At 36.7% G+C, this 26,139-nt stretch overlaps 1 protein-coding gene across 1 annotated transcript in view; it reads left to right on the top strand.

Annotated features, from left to right (window-relative positions):
- LOC137404153 (repetitive organellar protein-like) overlaps positions 1–26,139 on the top strand; it is a 245,932-nt gene that overhangs the window by 170,405 nt on the left and 49,388 nt on the right. The window contains exons 5-6 of the mRNA XM_068090309.1: positions 24,407–24,568; positions 25,743–25,838. Of these exons, the coding sequence (XP_067946410.1) occupies positions 24,407–24,568; positions 25,743–25,838 (258 nt within the window). The remainder of the gene's footprint in view (positions 1–24,406; positions 24,569–25,742; positions 25,839–26,139) is intronic.

Raw genomic sequence — 26,139 nt, 5'->3', positions numbered from 1 at the left:
AATAACGATCAGCCTATCAGTGCTGATAACATTCCCATTCTAGCTGTTGACATCAAACTAATAAATGGGTGCAAATGTATGGAATTATGCGCTAGTTTTATGTCATCTGAACAATTAAGCCTCATTAGAACTGTGTATCAAGGATTACCGAAGGAAACATTGGATATGGCTGTGTTGGGACAAATTGCCACTAGCATAACAAATGCACTACAATAAATCTCTGCAGCCTTCTCGTGCTACACTGTGTGAGTGTTAAACTACATAAAAAGAGCTCTAGATTGAATGGTCACTTGATGAGTTGGGTTGATATTTCTGCATCCTGATGCCCTCTGTTGTCACTTTTCGTTGACCTTACCACGACCTTCTGTATAGGTGGACAATTCCGAATACACTTCCAACTCTTTATCAGGTTATTGGACTGTCATTATATGCAGTCATAGCAATATAACTTGATGAAAAGTGCCCAGTTTGAAGCATACCCTTTTAATGAATATCTCCAGGACTGTGAGCTTTTAGCCACATATATTGTTAACCTTACCATGACCTTTGGGAGGTCAATCGTCAATCGACTTGGAATAAAAATACAACGATCATCTTTTTCAGGGTGTTATTGTGGAGAATGCCAGGTTTCATCAATATAGGTTGAGATTAAGTGGTTGGTTGCTATGGCATTTTGATTTGTAAACAAACACCATGATTTACAGTTCATGAATCAGCAACTTCATCCTGCTTAAACTCAAAACAACAGTTTTAGTTCATCACGAGACCTTCTCTACTAAATCTTGCATAACTTGCATAAATAACCCAATTTAAAAAAATTAAAATGCATTAAAATCCTCAGAATTTGTTGATTTTAAATCTTTAAATGACTCAAAAATGTGGTTTTAGCACGATTGTACATTCTGACTGCATGGGTCACATATGCCATGTATTTTGCTGGTCTGTGTGCACCAGGGCTTTTGGAATTTTTACACTACTGATTTATTCTAGCAATTTTTGCTTTTTGATTACTAAAAATTGAAATGTTCATATTAAGCGGAAGAGATCACTGAAAAATGTAATTTTACATCTAATCTGCTTTTTAATTAAAAATCAAGACAATTTGATGATTAATTTTAAATATAATTCCAGGCTCACAATTTAATCAAATTTAGTAGGATAAGAGTCATGCGTGTCTGTCTATACGAGGCTGTACTTAGACGTAGATGTAGAGGTGAGACACTGAACGAATGTACACTATATAGTCGCACAGCTATAGTAAAATTTATAGCTAGACCATTGGGTTAACAGGACCAGTCCTGTTAACCGAACTGAATATAGTTATGAAAAACTATGAGTGTCAACACCTGACTGTTTATGTGAGGTCACACCTAAAATGTTAGAAAAAATATTACTTTTAATGGGATTCAAACCCTAAACTTTCAGCCTGCTGGACCAACATTCAAACACCTGCTACTACCTACCTGTTTGACAAAAAATTAGATTCAAAGGAGAATATGAAATCATTGGTTTGAAGGCAGTTTTTAATAAAATATTCAAGGGATTTGGGGTAAAAAAGTTGCAAAGAAGACGATTTCACTTTTATCAAAGTTGATTTCCTCATAAAATAAATTATGGTTATCTGCTTTAGCTACTAATTCTACAAGATCTGAATATGAATATAGACAAAGATCCTAAATAAATGTGATTAGAAGTTATGTTGACCTTACACTAAAGTCCCTATTTTGTTTATTTACTATGAGAGAAGCTATCCATATGCATAAATACTTGCTATAACTATAATCATTATATATTATTACTATCATTTCCCCTGTCATACAGCCCACGACCAAAGTGATAATTGAAAATGAAAAGGGACTGATGGTCGAGAAATGCAATATTAGCAGTCAAGTGACACTGTAGTGCAATAGGATAAGATGGTAGCTGCAATGTACTGGCTGTGGGTGTTATTATATACAACAAACAGCAATAATGAAAGGAAAATATTATGTTTATATCTCTTCCCCGCAATAGGAGAAATGCAATATTGGCCAATATTAGAAGTAAAATGGCAAGCAAGCTAGTAATGTACATGTGTATATATATATATATATATATATACATATATATATGTATATATATATATATATATATTTATATATATATATATATACAGTAGTACTAGTGATGGATATACAGTAGAACTAGTGATAGATATGCAGTAGAACTAGTGATAGATATATAGCACAGTAGTACTAGTGATATATATACTGTAGAACTAGTGATAGATATACAGCACAGTAGAACTAGTGATAGATATATATATATATATATATATATATATATATATATACAGTAGTACTAGTGATGGATATACAGTAGAACTAGTGATAGATATACAGCACAGTAGAACTAGTGATATATATATATATATATATATATATATATATATATATATATATATAACTAACTAGAGTGTGGAATAGGTTAATGTTACTTATCTTTGTTCCAGATTGATGTTTTATTCTGGGGTCACGACAGGTCTGTTTCGTGCTGGTGCACTCTTCAGGTGACTTGTGTTGAATGGCGGGTGGAGTTGCCTCTCCTGATGTTGTTGGTGGTGTCTGTAGCTCCGCCTCTGCCTGGATCGTATTGGCTGAGTAGGTATTTCTTGGAGTGTCTGCATGTATTGTTTATTTCATTTCTTTTGTTTAAGGTGGCTGTTTCTGGCCTGCAAATGATGTAATATTTTTCACTAAGGCACAGATGACATTTCTTTGTTTGGTTTGAATAAGGTCTAGCTTTCTGCATAATTTTCCATTTAATCCTGTAGCTTGCATTGTCATTCTTAAGTTTCCAGATGTGTTTACTAAGTTCTGTGCTGTTTTGCTTGTCACTGTGTGTGAAAGAGGCTGTGTGGTTTCTAAATCTGGATTTGAAGTCGGTTGTGCATAGTCCTATGTAGGTGCTTTCGGTGCCCGTATCTTCTCTAGTCACTATGGCCTGGTATATTATGTTTGTGGTTAAGCAGTTTCCATCTAGTGGGCAGTTGTTCCTTACTCTACAATTGCAGGCCCTGTTTGTAGTTGTGCTCTGCTGGCTGCTCAGCAGGCGTCTGTTGTGTGAATCTATGTGCTGTTTCATGTTCGGCATGCAAGAGTAGCTGAGTTTTAGTGTGTGTCTGTTAAATACTTTGTGCAGTGAATGGGTAGGCGGGAAACATGTATCTATAATGTTTATAAATTTTCTGCCTATATTTGCCTTATAAATTATTATTATTATTTGTTTATAAATTTTCTGCCTTTTCTGCCTTATTCTGCCTATACAAGCTACAGGATTAAATGGAAAATTATGCAGAAAGCTAGACCTTATTCAAACCAAACAAAGAAATGTCATCTGTGCCTTAGTGAAAAATATTACATCATTTGCAGGCCAGAAACAGCCACCTTAAACAAAAGAAATGAAATAAACAATACATGCAGACACTCCAAGAAATACCTACTCAGCCAATACGATCCAGGCAGAGGCGGAGCTACAGACACCACCAACAACATCAGGAGAGGCAACTCCACCCGCCATTCAACACAAGTCACCTGAAGAGTGCACCAGCACGAAACAGACCTGTCGTGACCCCAGAATAAAACATCAATCTGGAACAAAGATAAGTAACATTAACCTATTCCACACTCTAGTTAGTTATAACACTCCGCACTTTTTAGAGCGTAGAGTGCTGTTAGCAGTAGGCCTGACAACTTATCTATTATATATATATATATATATACAGTAGTACTAGTGATGGAAATACAGTAGAACTAGTGATAGATATACAGTAGAACTAGTGATAGATATGCAGTAGAACTAGTGATATATATACTGTAGAACTAGTGATAGATATACAGCACAGTAGTACTAGTGATAGAGATGCAGTAGTACTAGTGATGGATATACGATAGATGTCATATGATAGGTTCTTTGCCTCCATAGCATCGTACTAAACTTGTATGTAACCTTTTGCAGCATACCAGACTTCTGCTGAATCTTGAGCATTAAACCCCAGTTCTACACCTCCAACTATAACAACATTAAACCTTGGCGACTTCTTGCCTTTTCACATTGTGCTAAATACACAAACAAAGCATTGAAGATATAAGAATGTATTCGACTAGAAATTTATATGATATAATGAAAACAATTGCTTGTTAATACTTCTGTTTCGCATAAAAATACTACATTATTATTTTATTGAAACTTAAAGCAATGGTCGATAACTTTTTATTAATGCTGTTTTTAAACCCCATAGACGTGTCATTTCAGATCATTTTTTGTCACGAGGTGATACCGGAAGAACCTTTACATCTGTTGTTCATACATTCTTATCAAGACAGACAACAGTCCAATGATATCCTTTGACTATCATTGCAGTTCTATGTCAATAAGTTGTACAAACCCAGTGAAAAAGTAACTAGGCATAATGTATAGAACAACCATATCTTCCTCTTCCTCTATAGATTCTGTTTGAAAGAATTCACACGCATCATGCCAATTGTCATCTTCTATCATTGAAGACATCGTAGTTGCAAAGCAGGGCAATTAATTCACAGATTTACCCATCAATGTCGCAGCTAGCATTCACACACATCAATGTCACAGTTAGCCTAAAAATAGCATTTAGTTGGATGTAAAGTGCAGGGCTCAGTACAGAACGTCATGAGAACCTTGATGGGCGTGCTAAAGTGAAGACAACCCTTGAGTTTTTGCATGAGCAAAACTAATTGGTGTGAACCCGCTTACAATTTTTAAGAATAGTGTTATGGGCAGGCAAGAAGTAGATGCATAGGATGTTGGAGTAGCTATAAGCAGTACTCGTATTAATATCAGAGGCTAAACCTATAACTAACTTAGAGTAATATACTAGTTAATTAAGGTCAAGGTCATCTGCTGATTCTGCATTCACATGTAGTCTGCCTATTATGGAAATGTAACCGACTCCGGTGAAGATGTTGACAAAGGTGGTACACTATTAAAATGTTTGCAGTTTTTAAAAAAGGTCAATAAACAAATAACTCTACCTGTATCTGAAGTCTATGCATCTCAGACTCAGTAGTAAGAATATGTTGCATAACTTATTCTAACTTACAACAATCCTAAATTTAATTACTTTTTGTTATTCTAACATCTAGAATTTTATACTTTTACATTTACTTTTACGTGACGAAGATGTATTGGTTAAAAAAACATCCGGCAGCGTATGTTAAACTAGTTCGTAAGTTTGTATGTCAAGAGAAAATATTTGCTTAAATCCTTTCGCTGTATGCCAAAAAATTTGTATGTAGACGTTTGACTGTATTAAGGATTTCACTGCATCTGTCTAGCTAACAGTATCCTCAACTTTAGGCAGCTAACAATGCAGCAAACCTCAACCCACTCTATCCCAACACGGAGACCAGGCAGAATCAGTCTCTTCAATGTTTACCTTCTTGAGATAGCTGTAAGCCATCAGACATCCAAGGAATAAAAAGCTACAGACGTCACTTCTGATTGGAGCAGACACTGTACTAGGCACTAAGGTAATGGTTAGAGAAAAGGCCAGTAAGATTAGCTTGGAAAACGCTTTGGGGCATATTATCAGCTTGACTTGTCTACAAATATCATGAACAACATCTGTTCAGATGAGTATGTTGACGCTGAAAAGCATAAACATCTGCTTACGAAAGTGTATGATACAAACTCTATGCAATGTCATCAACAAACATGATCAGTATTATAGAGTCACCATAGCAACTGCTGAATCTTGGTCTTTGCAATGCTTACATTGACCGGCTGTTTCAGCTATTTCTAACACCTCTGTATCTCATCTTCCACAGCTTATTGTCCATATCTATATAGAGGACAACAAAATCCATACCTATGAAAAGACAATTCATACATATGAATATCCTGTCTGCAAATATGAACATCCTATCTGCAAATATGAACATCATATCTGCAAATATGAACAGCATATTTGTACATATGGACAGGATATCTGTACATATGAGCAGCATACTATACATATGAACAACTTATCTGCAAATATGAACAGCATATTTGTACATATGGACAGAATATATGTACATCTGGACAGGATATCTGTACATACGAGCAGCATACTATACATATGAACAACTTATCTGTACATATGAACAGCACACATATACATACTATTTGGCTAAGCACCTGTGTCTGATATTTAGCTCTCTACCAATATATACAGTTCATATTTACCTTATCTATAAAAATACTGGCTGTTGTCCGTCTGTCTGTTCACTTTTAGCCATAACCCAATCTTATTATTTGATTATTGTAATAGATGCAGCTCATCTTTACCTTATCTATAAAAGTATTGTCTGTTGTCTGTCTGTTCACTTTTTCTCACAACCCAATCTTTATTCTTTGATTATTGTTTTGACTATTATTTATTCAACTCTCTTTTTAATCACCTCCTCTCCGCCTCTCTCCGCCTCTCTCTGACTCTCTCCCGCTCCCCCTCTCTCCCGCTCCCCCTCTCTCTCTCTTCAGCTCCCTCTTTCTCCATCTCCTTCCCGCTCCCTCTATCCCGCGTACTCTCTCGCTTTCGCTCCCACTCGTTCTCTCTCCCTCTTTTCCTTCCTCTCCTTTCCACTCTCTGTTCCCCGTTTCTCTCTACCGTTCCGTCCTTCTCTCATTTTCTTTCTCCCGTACACTCTCTCTCTCCCACACACTCTCTCTCTCTCTTCATCTCTCTCCCACACTCTCTCTCTGCCCCACTTTCTCTCTCAACTGTTTATTTATAGAAAACTAAGCCCTATCATAGGAAAGACAATTACCAGATAGGAAAAGGCAAGACAACTGCAGCTAAAGTATTGAGTGTATAGTGTGACCACAGTGTAAGAATACTACTGAATGAAAACTCTCCTGAAGGTCGGCTACCTTATTACAAAGTCTTGGAAATATCGTAAGACCTCCTAATAGTAGTTACAGCTATGAACCACTCTTTGCTATTGGCTAGCTTCACTGTAAAACCTCATACAATTGGTCCAAATTATTACAAGACCTCATACCAATAGTAAACTCTATCATTTGGATCAAGTTGTTCTTTAGCTTCAAGTGTTCATCTTTAGTCACAACAGTTTGGAATCCTGCTTTTACCTGATGTCATTGTAACAGACCACAGGCTAAAGCTGTACTTGTAACATAATAATAACTGATAATAATAATAAAATGATAACATAGCCTTTGATTCACTTATCCCCAAAGTTTCTTTCCCAACAATTTGTGTTTTACTATAACGCACTGTAGGACATTATATTTCTTGTAAAAGTATTTTGGTGTAGGTAATTCACTTGTTTTGACGTTTAGTGTCCTGTTCTGTTTTGTTTGTCTTATGAAAAAAATAATAAAAATTTCAATGAATACAATATACTTATTTTTTCTCCATCATTAAACCTTGTCAATTATCCCACAACCAAACACCAGCGAAGCGAATGTTTGGGAGCTCAATAATAAATGCATATGCGGACACAACTCCCGAAAAATTATCCGTCCACGGCATTTATCAAACTCTTGTATCACAATAACATCAAAAATGTTAACCATTTTTGTGTAAGGTCGCTCAAGTATAATAATTAATAATGATACAAAACACGTGTAAACATATTTAAATATGTTACCAAGTCTTTGAACAGTTTCTCCAATATCCTAAAACTAACCCATCTGATTGGATTATACATAAATAGACAGATTAATTTGGCTTAAACTCGCGATAAAAACTTGACGAGCTTTTTTTACTCAAAATTAAGACCGGCCAATGAAACGCTGATAAGGCCGTGCAACAAAGAGTAGAACCATGAAGTCGTGTGCATTTCACAAAAAAGACGTGCACATTTCACCAGTCTATGGCATTGTCCAATTGCCGAAGGTTTCTGTAATCAACATAGAAGTACTGAAAAGTAACCGTTTTTTTGCCAATTCTACCGGACTCTGACATTTTGGACACTTATAATGAGTACTTCGGTATTCCAATTGATGTCCAAAGCAGTGAAAGTAAAGAAAATGACGATATTTTTCTAACGATTCTTATAAGATTATTACAATATTTAATTATAAGAATAATTATTCGGTTTTATCGGATTGTTATAAGATTTAATTATAAGAATATCCTTTCGAATTTACAAGATCAAAGTAGGCCTATGGTGACCGATGGTGTGCAATATGTTACTGTTATTATTTATCTAAAGATTTTGTTGATGATACTGCGGCTGTGATCAATATTGCGGTACTGCTAAGCTGTTTTCAATATATGCAAAATTAAGTAATAGGCCTATATTTTCTTATAGATATACATCTATTTCTATAGTTCAAGAGAGATCAAGTTAGTAGAGATCAAGTAGGCATGCAGCCACAGAGGACAAGTAGGCATGCAGCCGTAGAGATCAAGTAGGCATGCAGCCATAGAGATCAAATATGCATTCAGCCATGGAGATCAAGTAGGCATGCAGCCATAGAGATCAAGTAGGCATGCAGCCATAGAGATCAAGTAGGCATGCAGCCATAGAGATGAAGTAGGCATGCAGCCATAGAGATCAAGTAGGCATGCAGCCATAGAGATCAAGCAGTTAAAATATGTTTAGATTTTTGAATTCAGCGTAATTTTATAGATATATAGATGAATATCACAACTTCTTGCTATTGCTTGCTATGATCAATGATATACAGCCTCCCCCCTCCCAGCATGTGTATATTACACAGTGGCTTGCCATTTTACTTCTAATATTGCATTTCTTCCATTGCAGGGGAGAGATATAAACATAACCTTTTCCTTTCATTATTGCTGTTTGTTGTACATAATAACATCCAGTACATTACAGCTACCATTGCAGTTCTCTTATTGCTCTGCAGTGCCATTCGACTGCTAATATTGCATTTCTCAACCGGCAGTACCCTTTCTTTTTCAATTATCATTTTGGTAGTGGGCTGCATGACGGGGAATCTCTAGTATATAAATTTTTTTTTTAAATATATCAAAATATGAATGCAAATTATTCTTGCCTTAACTAGAGCTGTTAAAATAATCGGTTAATTTAAATCCTTAGCCCAGCCCTACAACCTATTTTATTAGGTTTACTCTATTCACTAGGTTGTGCAATCTGCTCTTTTTTAGACTGTTCAAAAGTGGTATTCAAAACAAAATTAATCGATACCTAAAGCAACCAACTAGGCTTACAATGATGAAGCAATGTTTTTTTCTTTATGGTACTTGGGATTCTCCAATTCCAATCAATTTAGTTTGGGCTGTCATCATACAATTAAACTTATGCTTACTTACAGTTGAGCCTAAACTTGTGTATAGTTATATTTATACAAATAGATGCCAGTTAAAAAATATCCGTACATTTTAACTACCTGCCCTCATAACTTGTGATAGTGTTCTTCATAGTTGGTTCGGAATAGAAAACGCGTGGCGAATATTTAGAGGTTTCAACGAGGTCGCCAGCGCATTATAAAAAGCTCAAATGGAGTCGCTTATAAAAGTTTATTTATTGAGAACTCGTTCGAAAAAATAATACAGGACGTACACGTGTATTGGCTGATCATTATAATAGACCATTTCCTTTGAGTACTTTTTCATAACATAAACGTAACTCTCACTAAAGAACTGTCACCCCCCTCCTACCGGTATACGGTAGACAATACTACTGATAGAATAATGTGACTCAAAACCTATCGGAAATTTCATTAATGTACCTAACCGCTTGGAACTTGTCATTCACGATTCATAAATGACGGCTGATGTTATAATTAAACGCAGCTGCAAGCAATAACGGAAGTTTCTTCTAAAAATTTCCAAAGTAGCAAATTTAATTTTGCGGTGGTATGACACGTTGCGTCAGGCTAACCTATCGAACTAAGGTTATATCACCGCGAGCGCATTATGTTTTATTATTGCGTTTCACGCTCTCGGTACGCGCAAGCCAAATATGTCTCAAGAAGAATCTACACATGTTGTCTGTGAGACTGTACACGTATGTGTTTGATAAATTATGTAACCCATTTTCAATAATTATGAATGTTCAACAATGTATTTTACCTGCTGTATTATACTATTTTGGTGGTATTTTTTGCTATCGGGTTAACGTAAGTTGGTCAGATCTCTTATTATCGTCATCGTTATAATTGGATTTTCCACCACTTGGCCAGCGCGTAAGTGTGGGAGAACATAATATATTGGTAATTAAAAAGAGCTGTTTTTACTAAGAGGTGTTTTTGATATCTTCACTGTAGTTCTATTGCGTTTGGCGATTCAGTGGCTAAGCCACGGGCTAGCCGGGTCACGAACTCAAGGATTTTTGCCACGCTCATACAAAACAAAAACAACAGGGTAGACACACTTTTCGCGGTCTTCCGCACGAATATTCAAAAATACTAACAGATGTCAATTCTATCGGCCAAACACAACCTACTAATGGATGAGCAACCTATTAATGTATTCGAATACCTCATATAAAATAAGCCAACCAGGTTACATAAAGGTTAATACCCACTTTATCTCTGGAAATATGCCTGCCCGCGGTTTTTGGCCAAGATTAACCAGGGTTCATCATACACCAAAATGTCTCTTACGGGTTCTGGAGGTAGTCCGTTATTTAATATTATCGGGTGGGTCCAATGTCCCCGTACCAAAACTTAAACTATTTTTAAGCCAACCAAATTCACGCGTTGAATAAATCATGAGCACGTAAATGAACTACAACTCCACTACTACAACTAGCGCGTAGGTACCGTATTGTATGGCGTTGTGATTAGATTACATTTTGGCTTCTAATCGGGACAGGGTGTTTATATGGACGCCCGAACTTAATAAACAGAACGGGGTCCCTCCGGAACCCGTAATAGACATTTTGGTGTATGATGAACCCTGGTTAATCTTGGCCAAAGACCGCGGGCAGGCATATTTCCAGAGATAATGTGGGTATTAACCTTTATGTAACCTGGTTGGCTTATTTTATATGAGGTATTCGGATACATTAATAGGTTGCTCATCCATTAGTAGGTTGTGTTTGGCCGATAGAATTGACATCTGTTAGTATTTTTGAATATTTGTGCGGAAGACCGCGAAAAGTGTGTCTGCCCTGTTGTTTTTGTTTTGTATGAGAGTGGCGAAAATCCTTGAGTTTGTGACCCAGCTAGCCGGTGGGCTAAATGTATACTTCAAGAATTGCAGTTTCACTTAAAGTTTATTAGTGTTAACTCGCGCCAAGAATGACAGCCGATGTCATGGACAAAAATACGTAGCACAATATCAGCAAGGAAGACAACATTTAGAGTAAACCCAGCCTAGTTCTACTAAATAACTTATGTTTTGCATAAATATCTACGTCTGAAATTGTTGAAGTAGTGCAAACGTTTTACCTGTTTGCACGAGTAGGCTACTTGGTGCTTTCAAGTTTCTATAATATGAAAATGTATATGGTAGTATCACAAGTATTGGCTATCGTTTCATTAGCATTGGTGGTACATGAGAAAAAAGAAATTAAAAACGGGCTCATATCGCTAGCAATACATGCATTGTGTATGGTGGTGGTAAGAAACAACAGAGAAGTCTGTAGTTCAAACATCACAACATCTCATTTACTCTTCGATTACACTCAACAGAAATTAGACATCACATAACCTAGAAACAGGAAGGTTTAGCACTCAAAACATCCAATAGTACAAAACTTGTAAAAATCGATGTCTGGCAGAAATGTAAGTCCATTGCAGATCTTCATACACCAAAATTTAATATATAGATGTAGCGGCTGCAGTGAAAAAATATGTTCACAATGAACATATTATTTTAACCATTTAACCTTGCTGTGATATGGGCGCAAATGTGTTTGGGCAACTGCAATCATTAAGGCATTGATGCTTCATGTGTTTGTAACCAGCCCAGTGGAGAGGATAAGATTTCTTAACATAATATTTTACAGAAGCTGCTGTAAGTCAGATTTTGATATATTACAGGCTACAGTAAGCTTCAGTTTAGGCCCGCTATCACTTGTCAAAAAGATGTGTACAGTTGGAAACGTCAATATAATGGTGCGATGTTTTTGTAATATTCCTTTATCTCTTTCTTCTCACTGCCTCCTGTTATAAAAATACTGGGTATTTTCATAGCAGCTTCCTTGTGCTTTTTCTTCAGCAATAAGATGTGAGCAAAGTGCCTTAATTTAATAGCCAAATTCTAGTTTTACTAATTTAGAGGCAATAATAGGTTATAAAAAATTGTTATATTGTTTTTGTGAACTAAACAGAAATACATGATGATTAATCAAACTGAATTAATGCAAAAACTTGAATAGCTGATTGAGGCGTTAGTATTAAAGGCATACTTGCAACGAAATTTACATTACAGTTATTTGGTATCAAAAGATTCACCACTTCTTACTCTGCTGTGTTGTAGGTACAAAATATTTCGAGATGTGATTACAAGCTCTTAAAGCCCAAAAACCAACAGTTAATTGCCGCCATCATGAACCCGCCGTAACTACAAATATTGGGTATTTTAAAACAGTTTTTTGTGCTTTCTCTTCTGCAATAATGTAGGTGACATAATAGGAGAGAATAATGCAAAGTTCCTTAATTCGATGGCCGAGTTCCAATTTTAATAGTCACACATGTTGTACCTGTAAGCAGAAACAGACTAATTGTAACCAACAAACATTTAAGTTATAAAAAATAAATGAAAGATTAAAAATATTCTAAACTGTCAAGACCTTTCACTTTTTCATTCCACTCTCACCATCGGTCATTGTACTCCTGGTATTTTTTGTAAAAATGTGATCTAATCATATAGGCTATACTTTGGTCAGTTCTTAGTCTTCCTTAAAAAATGGCCAAAAGGAAAATCATGACGCTGATACATTGCCTGACATGTGAGAACTGTTTTGGGTGTCTTAACTGTAGCCTTTGTGTAACGTATTAAACTCATATAATACTGAGTGAATGCCCTTTACATTACCATTACCTTACATTACAATTGAAATTACAATGCCTACACTATATTACCTAATACATTACCTTTACACGATACTAGGGTTGCACGATAACTCGATAGTCGATTTTGATATGCGATAGTTGTCTTTCTCGATATGAATTTGTTGCCTATTTTCAGCCTATCAAAAGATCCGAAACAAATATCTTGTTATCGAATAATAAAAAATATTATAACTCGATAGGTATCGCCCTTGAATAGCTCGAACGCATGATTAACTCGAACGGATCTGTTTGGTCTGTTCTCATGCAATGATAAATTGCTTTAGATAACTCGACCTCGACTTGGTTAACTCGAACAGTTGTTTGCCCAACGGCCACTACGACGGTTGTTATCGCTATAGAATATCACTTTATTTCAAGCCATAGAGTCAAACCTCAACTTTTAGTAGTTCTTAGACGTCGTTATTACCATCATCGGCAAAATATTTTCGATAACGATTTTTCTAAAGGTTTGCAAAAATCAAATTTTGTAATCATCTGATTAGCAATGGCCCTCCAAAAGCTAGGAAAAGTGAGCTAACCTTCGAATAAACTTAAGGGAAAATCGGCAAATTTGATTTTGGTTAAAACTGATATACAGCCCCCTGTATATCATTCCTGGGGGCTGTATATCATGGGTTAAAACGCTCAAAAAAAGATGTCTTTTTTTCGAGCATTTCAACAGCGATCAAGTTTGGTTTTGTTCATCTGAAACCGTCCTGGCAATCAAAAGACTTCAAACAACAAACCAATCTCAAGTGATAGAAAAGTCTCGATACTTTCTGATGAAATTTTTTTTTAACTTCACACTAGAAGCTTTTTAATTTGCAACAAGCCATCTATGCGTTTGATTTATATATAGTTTGTACATTTATCGACTAATAAATACATGTACTTGTGACAGTGTTCTGATAAATTGAATGCTCTGATAACTCGATCACCTTTTCCAATTCCTTCCCACAGTCCTCGATCTCTTCAGGCACGATAATTCGATAGTTTTACCAGCTGCCAAGTCACTTGATAACTATCGGTGAACTCTGTCTGCTCATTGATAATTCGTTACTATCACTATCGGTGAGACAACTCCAATGATAGTCAATAACACCTTTTCAAGCGACAAATGCCATCCCCACGCTATACTACCTACAACTGTTTATAAGTTGCTTTTGTTACTCCTGCTACACCATGCATTCATCTGGTGAGGCTGAGAGCCCAGCATGAGATGTAATGTCGTAAGGCATATTATAGCCAACGTAATTAATATCTTCACTATTATTGATTGCTGTACTCAGTTGAAGGCATAATCTAATGGGTAAGCTCATGACCTCTAGAACTGGAAGTGCCAAGATCCAATCCTCTGTGAAGTGTATTTTTGTCACTAAAATCTGATCTCTATCACTGGACAGACCGACTCCCACATTAATGTATTTTAGCCAAATGCTTGGCAGAGTTGTACGAGGGATAAACAACAACGCAATGAATTTGAGTAACATACTTGGTAAGCTAGCGAAAGTAAACTTATATTTACTAAAACAATGACCGCGTTTGCAGACGGCTAAATAATAGTTGTCTTGCGTAACTATAATCAACTGTTTAGTTAACGACCTCATGAGCTTCAAGCTTGATTATTTTAACCAATGCAATAAAAATGCTAGCAGCCATTGAAAGTTTTGCTATCATAGTGTAGTGGATTAGATTGCTGGCCTGCCGACAGGGAGGTTCTGAGATCAAATCATCTGCGAGGCAGATTTTTTATTCCTAATTTTTAAACGCAATAACATGACTGCCCACAAACATTGAGATTCATATATATGGATATACACTTTTGCAGAACTATGATCAGGCACATTTCATCCAAGTCCTTCAGCTAGCTTTACCATTATAAGCTCATTAATATACTCCTGAGTATGTTATGAATGAGTCAGTTATGTTAGTTTCCAATGCATTCACAACACTCAAACACTAGTTTCCATTTCAGTCAGTGCTTTTGTTATTACCTATTTATTGGAATGACGTCATTCCAATGAGCCAAAACTTTCCTCAAGCTATTTGCAGTGTACACACAGTCACAACCAGCCAAGCTATGTTCATTAATTGTATGCAAGCTACAATATCAAAATGATTCTGTTGAAACCTCAAGTTGAGCTGGAGGTTTTGGGAGATGTCAAAATACTTGTCAAACAGTATTTGTATACTCTTTAGTAGTTGTGGTTTTCGCTGTCTTATTATTCACTCATCAGTTTTAATCTTGACTGTGAGTTTTCATGCTCTTAAAGTCTGATGAGATAATAGGAGAGACATATCAGTTTCTTTTAGTTTCAGATTTCCAGTGCTTTCTATTATTCAGTTGTCTTCTCTTTATCATCTATTTAGTCAGTTTACCCTATTCTATTTTTAGACTATCAACACAATGGTCCATGGCTGTGGTGTTAAGTCACATGACATAAGCAACATGTCATCTTATTTGCGTTTGTACTCCTATTTTCAAATTTAAAATTTTTAACTTTTCATTCATTTGAAGCATCTACATACAGCTGCATCCGATGTTTACATTCTCAGTGCTGCTGCTTGATGCTGCCAGCCATATTTTAAAATTGGAGCAAACCATGAACTGATGACTATGTTTACTCTGACTGCCACTGTAACAGTGTATTTTTATAAATTTCTCGTAGTTCAAGGCTATTCTGTCCCTTTGGTTGCTTACAGTCTCCAATATGACAGCTGGCATCAAAAAGGTCTTGATATTATACTGTTTTTACATTCAGGAGTTATGTGCTCATCTATGTTCAAATATTCTGATTGTTCAACCTCATTAACTAGCAGATGGAATAGAACAACTATGGTGCAACAATATACAGTCAAACATGGATAACTCGAACTTCAAGGGACCGAGCAAAAGTGTTCGAATTATCAGAGCGTTCAAGTTATCAGAGCACTGTCACAAGTCCATGTATTTACTTACTTATTAGTAGATACATGTACATATGCAAACTATAATATAAATCAAAAGCACAAATAGCTTGTTTCAAATTAAATGCTTCTAATGTAAAGTTTAAAACGTTTTTATCAAAAAGTATAGAGATTTTTCTATCACTTGAGATTGGTTTGTTGTTTGAGGTGATGTTATTGCCAGGACGTTTTTTTTAGATTGACATTGGCAAAACTTGATCGTTGTTGAAATGGCTCAAAAGAAAAGACATCTTTTTCTTTTGAGCGTTTTACCCACGATCAATTTTGCCGATTTTTCTTGAAGTTTATGCAACTTCAAGAAAAAGTTACCAAAGAAAAATCCCTTACTTTACCTGGGATTCGTTAAGAGCAACACTCCGAGGCAGTTCAATTAAAAGTTTTACGAGGTTTAACGGTACATTGTATATCACTCACGCTTTTTGAATGGATACTTATTGAATGTACACTTGTATTCTGTGTTTAGGTCAAACGATGAATAGTTTTTTTAGCTAAGACAATGTATACGTTTAATAAAAACAATTTTAAGACGTTTTAAACATTCAACATTCCGACGTTGATTCAACACGGAATCAACGTCGGAAAACTATTCGTCACGGGCTAGCCGGGTCACGCACTCAAGGATTTCCGCCACGCACATACAAAACAACATGCTGTTTTTGTTTTGTATGTGCGTGGCAAAAATCCTTGCGCGCGTGACCCGGCAAGCCCGTGCTATTAATCGTATAGCAGTATAAATCAAATTTGACCAAACCTTTAGAAAAGTCGTTGACAAAATTATTTTGCCGATGGTGGTAATAACGACGTTTATGAATTACGAAAAGATGAGGTTTACCTCTATAGCTTTGAATAAAGTGATTTTTTAAAGCGATAAAAACCGTTTCGGTAGCCGTTGGGCAAAAAACAGTTCGAATTAACAGTGTTGAGTTCGAGTTATCTATAGCAATTTATCATTACGTAGGAACGGACCAAAGAAACCGTTCAAATTAACCATGTTTTCGAGCTATCCGTGGCCGAGTTATCCATGTTTGACTGTATATCATAAATTAGGGATACTTGATTATCTACATGTATCACATAGACCTGCACATGTCTGTAAATTGGGAGTTACACTCTCCATATGCATATTGCTCTAATGATTAGAAAATGATCAATTAGTGACACTAATAAGAGCATTTGTCACGTTCATCAACCATGAATCTTCTACAACAAGCATTTCATTATCAGAGCATTTATGCCTTACCTATTTAGAGAGATGTCATGTCATTACTAATATTTATTTTTAAAGAGATTTTCCCTTATTCACCACCCACAAGACTCGCTTATCTCAGCTCATCATGTACCCTGATCATCACAACTACATGTAGCTGCCGTATTTCTTGTGTAGGCTTCCTGTTACATTGTGTGCTGTTCCCTTCCCAGTTACTCGCTTATTCTGGCAGTTCTAGTGTCATGCCAGATAGGTTGGTGGTTGGCTCCAGTTTCAGCATCCCAGTACTTTCTTTAAAGGCTTAGTACATGTCATGTCCAATAGAAAACAAGAGTGAGGAAAGCTTTGACTTTTTTAGAATTTTTTACTTCAAAGAATCTTCTTGGTTTTAACTTCAAATTTTCACCTTGTGTATTAAAATATATTACCGGAAAACCTCTAACTGAACGCTATGGCGCTCTAGAGTTGTCACCTTTGAGACAAGACGGTAGAGGCTGGTGGTGGTTCAGGAAATACTTGACTACAACTCATTCTGAACACTACACTTTTGTTACGCTACGCAACAGTAAAGATACTTTACATTCAACTTAAATTAATTTAGCTGATTACGCATACAATTATAAATAAGTTTTTATTTTACCTTAAGCTTATTCAAATTTCGTTTTCCATTTTTGTACTTTTCGAATAAGATCATTTTGCTTCACTTTTATACTTTTTATCACTTTCACTCACAGCTAGCTTTCTTTATCATTTTTATCCGAGGAGAAAGAATGAGTGATGCTGTTCTCGTAAGCATTGAAACTGTCTCGTATGCTAGTATCTCTAATTGGTCTCATATCTCAAGCCATGTATTGGCTCAGAATTCATCTCGTATCTTAAATTTGTTACCAGTTGAAACGTTCTTTTATCGACGCATACAGTGTTTCTATTGTTCGTTTCACAAAAGAAGAGAGGGGATGTTTACATGAAATTAATATTGTTATCTAAGAATATATTTGTACTATAATATATTACTAAATAGATAACAAAAAATACTGTCATCACTGGCAGGTTTCACTGCCAACTTTTTAACCTAGTTTATCAAGCAGTTTTAGATAACCTAATTTCTGTGGTGATTGTCACAAAAGGAAAAGATGAGAGTCAGCAATATAGTAGCCCGGTGAAGTTTTGTTTACAAGCTATACTATGTGACAGACAATCTGGTGAATGCCAGCTGGTCACATTGGTTAAGTGCTCTCTTCATTTCCATTCACAGCTTTAAAATAGCTCAACTTTTAGCACTGGGTGGTCCCTCATTGTGTGGCAATAGCTAAAAACTGTCAGTTTGAGTTCAACAATAGAGGATAGTAGGTGGGCCTTGGGTGTGATGCAGAGGGCTCGAGGTCAACTCTATGGTGAAACTCTCAGTAAGACATAATAGTAACAAGTAATAATAGTAATTATAATATTAATAATAGTAATGTTTGTAGTACTTTATAGCTATCAACTAAAACTAGTAATTTATTAATAATACTTTGTTTATAGCTCTGTTGCTCTTGTTTCCTAAACAGATAGAGAAGTGGTATCACATGTTTTAATTCCATCCTGTATCACACCTGTATTATTTATTTACGATTTTGTGTGTTTATATGGAATTCTTATATAAGGCGCATCATGGCGAGTAACAATCATGCTAGTCCTTCCATGACAGTTTCATCTTATTTTACAATTTCAGGTCAACTTAATAAAAAGTTTGATATCATCAAGAATTTTATTACTCTTCGATAACTATCTGCGGATTAGATACGCCCAACCAAAGGTTGACAATGTACGCTCACTACGCATGGGGATTATTCTGTACTTTGCTCGTATGAAACTATGTCATATGCGGAGGAACTTTGGCTGAATGACAGATCAAGTTGACTTAGAGGGTATGTCATATGATATTCAGTTTATAATTTAGAATTGTTTACTGCTAAAATTACCATGAAACCTCAATATGAATGACATTGCATTCTATTTTTAACCTTTTCCCTATTTATAATAGCGGTCAAATAGATAGTGGTGTTGTATTTTACAAATAGCTCGTCTGAATTTTGAAAGGTAAGTTTGACCCTTTGTCAGGCGAAGTCAATGTCTTAACCCTTAAGGTCATTAACTTTTTTGAAAGCAATAAATCTGCTAACTTGTTGAGGATCTCTAAATAACAAGCATGGGAAGCCGAGTAATATCTTTACTAAATGATATCTATTACTTGCAATTAACCAGCGATGATACGTATAGCAGGTTATTCCATTGCCCTGCCTTGAAATTTGTTAGTGCTTCGAATTTTTTATTTTGTTATAAGTTTGGAGGTATAATATCATGCTATACTATATTTAACATAGTTGCATACAAGCTCATTGCATTCATCGATATGTTTGCTGCAGTTTGCAGTCAAAACTGACAGGATAACCGTAATGATGCTATTAAATAATATATGCTATAAATCTGGAACTTTACAAGCTTTATAGTAATAAGTTATTAGATGTTACAAATGTATACATTCACGAACAAGTGACAAACAAACCATACTTACTACCTGCAGAAACAAAAATTAAGATTTTTGAAACTGAATAGTTGCTCGTTAGCTTCGCGATTGCCAAACGCTTTCTGATTGTTGCATTTGATAGAACAAACATCTTCTGGCTATTCAATATCTTCCATAATGTTTTCTGATCTCAACTCTTCTTCTGCGCCGCTGAACTAAATGATATTAGCTATCAAACAATTTTTTGAGCAGAGCAAAACACCTACGGGTTGCATTTCGTGCAAATGATAAACCTATAGCGCATCGCTAAACACAACTTTTAGACTAAAACTAGTCGCTCACATACTTTCATAAATATAAACCGTTTTTTACATACATCGAAGTATCAGACTGTGTCAAACCAAACATCTACTTTTAGCAGGGCAATATCCACCTGTGTGAAAATGGTACTGCAGGAAAATCTAAGAGAGGTACCGAACGCCCTCTCAGTTGGGGGAGGGGAGTCCGGGGATCCTCCTTCAGAAAAATCTTCAGTATGTACATGTATAACTAGTCAAAATTGTGCAAATCTAGCACACTTGGCTCCTGATGGGCACATGTTTTAACAGCAATTTTTTATAAATATATTACTGTTTATTGAGATTGTCTTTAACAACGCTTATTAAAAATAATAATGTGAATGAGAGCTGCCAAAGGGGTTGGCCACTGCTAGCATGAGGCAGAATTATCGCCAGGTAAAATGCTGAATGGTGTAGAAGACGAGTAGTCTCCTATGAAATAATTTATTTAAATAATATTGTAGAGTTGAATGGTAAAATTAATAGAGCACCATGTTAAAAATAATGCACTTATACTATAGTCTATAATACTGAGCAAGAAGTAGAAGATTTAAGTTTGAGCTATCAAATAATATTTGATCAAATAATATTTTATTTTACCGTTTGGAAAGTCAAGCCGATGTTGACTGGTATTTTCAGCTTTTATTCTTTTCCAAGGAGGCGCGATTTCTTTAGCACAAAGCAACGCCTTTCGGGACCTTGACTAGTACCTGCCACTAGCTATATTACTATGTGTGACATTGGCTAGCAAGTGTCTATAAGTTATGCGCTGTTGTTGCTAGCTCAGTGTGAGTGGCTTATATGCTGGGATATTTAACATACATGTACTTACTTAAGTCTTTAAATATTTTCATTAAATATTTACTGTTTGTGATAGACTATTACTAAAATGTAATATAAAACATTGTACTCAGTACCTACATGTTAATCAAAAATGGATATTTATCTTGAGTTCTATTTAATTGTAGTAACACGGATTGTATAAAGGTTTATTGTATAAAAAGTTGCTATTCGTCACATTACTGCCAGCGGTCACAATGTGAATATTTATATTGTCCGAGGCAATTCTGTTACTGGTAAAAGTAACATAATGTTTGTTATTTTATTATATGAAGTTAAGCAGATAAACTTCACTTTAAATAATAAACAGAAAGTGAAACTGGCGTATAACAAGGCTGTATAACCAGCCAATCATGAAGCTGCAGTAACAACTAGCTCCTGTTCCTTTATTCAATATCTTATAAATTCATCATGAATCACTGTTTGAATATATCTTATTCAGCTCAGCCAATCAGGAGACAGATAACATTATTATAACCAGCTACAAGCTATAAAGAAGCCTGTAGTAGTCAGAGCAGGTTACAAACAGAATAGCAACAGGTAAGTATAACTTATATATTATATTAGCATCTGTTGATATTGTACTTACTGGGAATAATAGAGTAGATGAGGAGAGACACTGAGTCAGTGTGATTACAATATAACTCTGACCTCCTGAGACTATCACTCTCTACTCTGAGGAGACTCATAGAGTCTGTCATGTAGTGAGGTTAAGTTAAGGTCAGGAGGCTCTGGTCTCATTCCTCAGTCATAATCAGATCAGCAAACACTTCCTACTGCAGATATTTCATGTTTCTCAGCTCTGTCAGAGTCTGACATCCCTGGGCCTACCTTTAATACTCTGTAAACAGTGTCGCATAGTTTCACAGAGTCCCGCGACCAACAGAAGCGTATACGGGAGGGAGCTCGATTCCAAACAAACAGGCCACGCCTACTATTTTTATATAAGTTATAATGGAGAGGCCGCAACATTAATCAACAAAAACTACTCCCATTATGAGTCACTTTTAAATTGATTGTTGTATTATGAACCACTTGAAAGAAAACAAAATTTCCTACAAAAAGCTGCTACTTAAGTTTTTGTAAAGACGTAAAGTAAATGCAAAAAAGAGCGGTATAGAGAGCGAGGTATGAATATTCCATTAGAGATCAGTATGTCGATCGGGTTTGTTTGGAATCAAGCGTTTTTTGTTTCTGGCTTTTGGTCACAGGACTCTGTGAAACTATAGGCTCTGTCTGTAAATATCCAGGGTTCAGCTGCAGCCACTCTGTTACTGTTGGCAGCTTTCCAACTCTGCAGTTGAGTCACATTGTGTACTCATTTCTCCGATATATTTTACTGTATGCAGCAGCAATAAAGTGCAGTACTTATGTTACAGTTAAACATGGAAGGACTGTTGAAGGGTTACGTGAGAGATAATGATATGGAGTTGGATGAGTTGAGGGCAGCCTTAGAGTCAGTCCAACCAGCTGAGCTACTGAGGCTACTGATTAATATCAAGCATGACTCACACACTGCTATTATGTTAGCTGCAGCAGGAGGCCACACAGAAATCTGTCGTCTGCTTCTCTCACCAATCAGAAGAACAGCAGACGAGTTGCTCTGGATGAAGAGGAAGGATGGACAGCACTACACCTTGCTGTATTGAGGGGAGACAGTGAGTGTGTAGAGTTACTGATAGACACAGTGAGTGATGAGAGGAAGTACGAGTTTGTATCTGAGAAGGATGAATATGGTAACACAGCTATAGCAGTGGCTGCATTGAATGGAAGGAGCAAGTGTTTAGAGTCCCTCCTCTACAACTTCTCCTCCCTACAGAGAGACTCCCTATTAAACATACAGGATAACTACCTCTACACTCCACTACAAAGGGCAGCATACAATGGACAGACAACTGCTCTGAAGGTCATGTTAGGATCCGTGTCTCTAGTGACTGTCTCTTCACTCCTCAACATAAAGAATAAAGACAAAAGGACTCCTTTGGAGGAAGCTGAGTATAGGGGAAATAAGGAATCATCAGAGCTGTTGAGGAGATGGCAGCTGGGTTCAGTAGTAGAAGGTAGGATTGTTATACAGTGTGATACCAGCTACTCACTTGAACTGTTCTACTGCTAAACTCTTCAGTCTCAGCAACTTTCTACTGAAAATCTAAACTAAATGCTAGTAATTCATTCATTGTATACATTTACTGTTGAACCCTGGGACATACCCTGGATAATTGCATCTCTATTTTCCTGTAAACTCACTGAGTCTTGCATAGACAGAGTGCTGCTTGTCTCCAGCCTCCAGCTGAACAGTTTATAGTCCGAGTATTTAAATTAATATTAATATTCAAAACTGGTAGGATTGAAGTGATGTTAGCAGCTCTTTAAATATCAACTCCTTCTGTCATGTTTAGTAGTAAACTGGATGACAGACTAAAGTACATATTGTGGCAGCATCTTGCTTTAATATTCAGGCTTTAAATCTATAACAATAATAATCTTTGATATAAAGATTAAAATTAGGTTAACTTTTTCTTATTTTACAAACTCTAAGATAATGTGTGCTTCCATTTTCTATGGCAGATGCTAACAGGACCAGCTAGTGTGGTGCTGAGTTCCGTTAGAGTTTCATATTTACTGGTGCTGCTTAGAGAATTCCTTATCAAACAGCAAGATTAGTTTTACCAGAGGCTTGACACCTTCAGACTAGTAGACGTGAAATGAGCTTCATTTTCTTCTTAGATTTTATTCGATCTACACTTATCTTTAATACTTTATCTTAATAGTAGTAGCAGCTCGACCGCTACTACTATTGCAACTCTTGTCTCTTAAAACAAGCGGCAAGCTTTAGCAACCTGCCTGCCACCCTCTGCCTGCTTACCAGCCACATCTGCTGGCACCTGCTTTTTCTGTGTCTATCTTACCGTGTCCACCGCTTGCTTGACCGTGCTTGTCTGCCACCCAGTTTGCCGCCCGATTGGCAGAATCAATCACGGTCATTTGTGTCGCTGCTGAGCTGACAACGATTTCTCGCTTTTGCCTCCTAGTAGACAATGGTTATATGTTCTGGTCATTAAATAGACGATTTGATTGCCCTGTCTGCAAGCAAGCCTGCTCACTCTCACTGAGTCAAAAAATGATCTCAAGCTATGCTGCCAAATCTACAATGATCACATGTTTCGCCTACAAGTCGACCACCATTGCGTGTTTTTGTGGCGAGTGTTTGATTTTATCGCACTAATATGGAGTTTGTCTGCCAACCGGCCACCCGTGTCAGTCAGCCTGCATAAATATCTGCCAACCATATAGCCGGGCTGATCAAGACAATTCTTTATGCTTGCAGCTTGAGTCTGAATTCTGTTGAGCATATCTGTCAGGCCAGCCTTCCTCTGCTCGCAGGCTCCTGCCTCTGTGCCTGCCTGCCTCTGCACCCCTCTTTCTATACACCCCTTTGCTTCTACACCCCTCCGCCTTTACACTTCTAGAATCGTCTGTGTCTCTACGGCTCTATGTACTATCCACATGCTCTTTTTTATTATATTGTAGCATTGGAAGACGCTAAGCAACAGATAAAAACACTGCAAGAGAGACATGACCAGAAACTTTCCGCTCTACAGAGAGAAAGCGACCAGAAATATTCCGCTCTACAGAGAGATAACCAGCAGAAAGTCTCTGCTCTACAGGAAAAAACTGAACAGCAGGCAGGAGGTAACTTCCTATGTTAATGTCTTACTAGTCCATTGTTAGTATAGTACTGAGGAAGAGAAGTCAATGGTGATAGACTAGTGAGTCATTCGTTCAAGTTGGTGTCTACATATGAAACATTACACTTCTTTACTGTCAGACAATCCGTAGTTCCTCTTCTATGACAGGAGTATTAGGAACAGTTAGCGCGATGTTGAATTTTGGCTGAATTTCTTATTTGCTAGTTCTTGGAGGAATTCTTACAAAAAACATTAAAATTTATTTTTGTGTTGCTTGGCTGGCAATAACTACAAAGTTTTATAACTTTTAAAATTATAAAATTTTTTCTAAGGAATCGCGGATGGCTTATGCGTGTAACACACTAAGTGCTGCTTTAATACATCTAGTGGCCAGTCGTTATTCAGCCAAGGAAATAAGCTTACTTTTGAATTAGAGTGAGTGTATTGAAACTTCATCAAGCGACCAGCCTGCCGGAATGCATAGGTGTGCACGTTGAAAAAAGTTTTGCCTTGCAAGAAGCTCGAGCAAACTTGCAGCGTTTAGCTAGCTGAGCAGTCAAGCTCTTATTAGTAGTACGCTGGCCTCGGCTCCTACGAAAAGCACCTAACAGCCTGTTTGCCCCACCTGCTTGGAAGTCAACAATCAACCTGTTTGTCAGCTTGTGTGATTCCATGATGCACTTTTGCTTTCAAGTAGAGGATGATTGCGCAATTTCACTGCTGAGTACACTGCACTCCACATAATCTGCCTGCCTACTTGTGTGCAAGATTGCCAGCCTCTACGCTACTATATACAATGTACATAGAGTATATTTATAGAACTGCTCAAGACTGAGCTCGGCCACCCACACTCGGCCAGGCCAGCTTGCTTCTTCCTCTAGGCACTTGCCTTTGCCTCTAGGCACTTGCCTCTGTGACCCACTCAATGCCTCTGTGCTTCTACATACGTCCCTGCTTCTACACCCTTCAGTCTCTGCGCTACCATTTACATTCCTGCCTTTATGCCCATTCATTCAGTTCCTTCTGTAATTAACAAAGCATATGATAGCCTTGTTAGCATGTAAATGTGCTAAGGTACATCTACTCACCAATGTATTCAGCACCTGCTGTCATTGTCAAATGTGAGCAGTGGAAGTGTTGAATATCTATCAGCAAGTTCTTTTTTCACTCTGTTGCAGCTCTGGATGACGCTAGACAACGAATAACAACACTACAGAGAGAAAGTGACCAGAAGTTCTCAGTTCTAGAGAGACATACTCAGCAGCAGGCAGAAGGTAACTTCCTATGCTAGTATTTCACTAGTCCATTGTTAGTACAGTATCAAAGGAGAGAAGTCAGTTGCTTCTGTAATTAAAAATGCAGATCAGAGTCTGAGTAGACAGATCTATTTACGTCCAAGCAAAATATAAGCAGTAGCAGTGTGGCACATGTAACAGAAGGTTTTTCATGCTCACTTTCATAGCATTGGTTCAAGCTACACAGCAAGTAACCATACTACAGGAAGACAGTGTAACCTATAAAATACCTACTAATATATATTATACTAGCTGTTGTATCGCTCTGATGGTTTGCTTC

This window comes from Watersipora subatra, chromosome 9 (assembly GCF_963576615.1).
Source record: "Watersipora subatra chromosome 9, tzWatSuba1.1, whole genome shotgun sequence".
Lineage (NCBI taxonomy): Eukaryota > Metazoa > Bryozoa > Gymnolaemata > Cheilostomatida > Watersiporidae > Watersipora > Watersipora subatra.
Note: the sequence above shows the minus strand (reverse complement) of the source record. Positions and strands in the feature narration are given on the sequence as shown.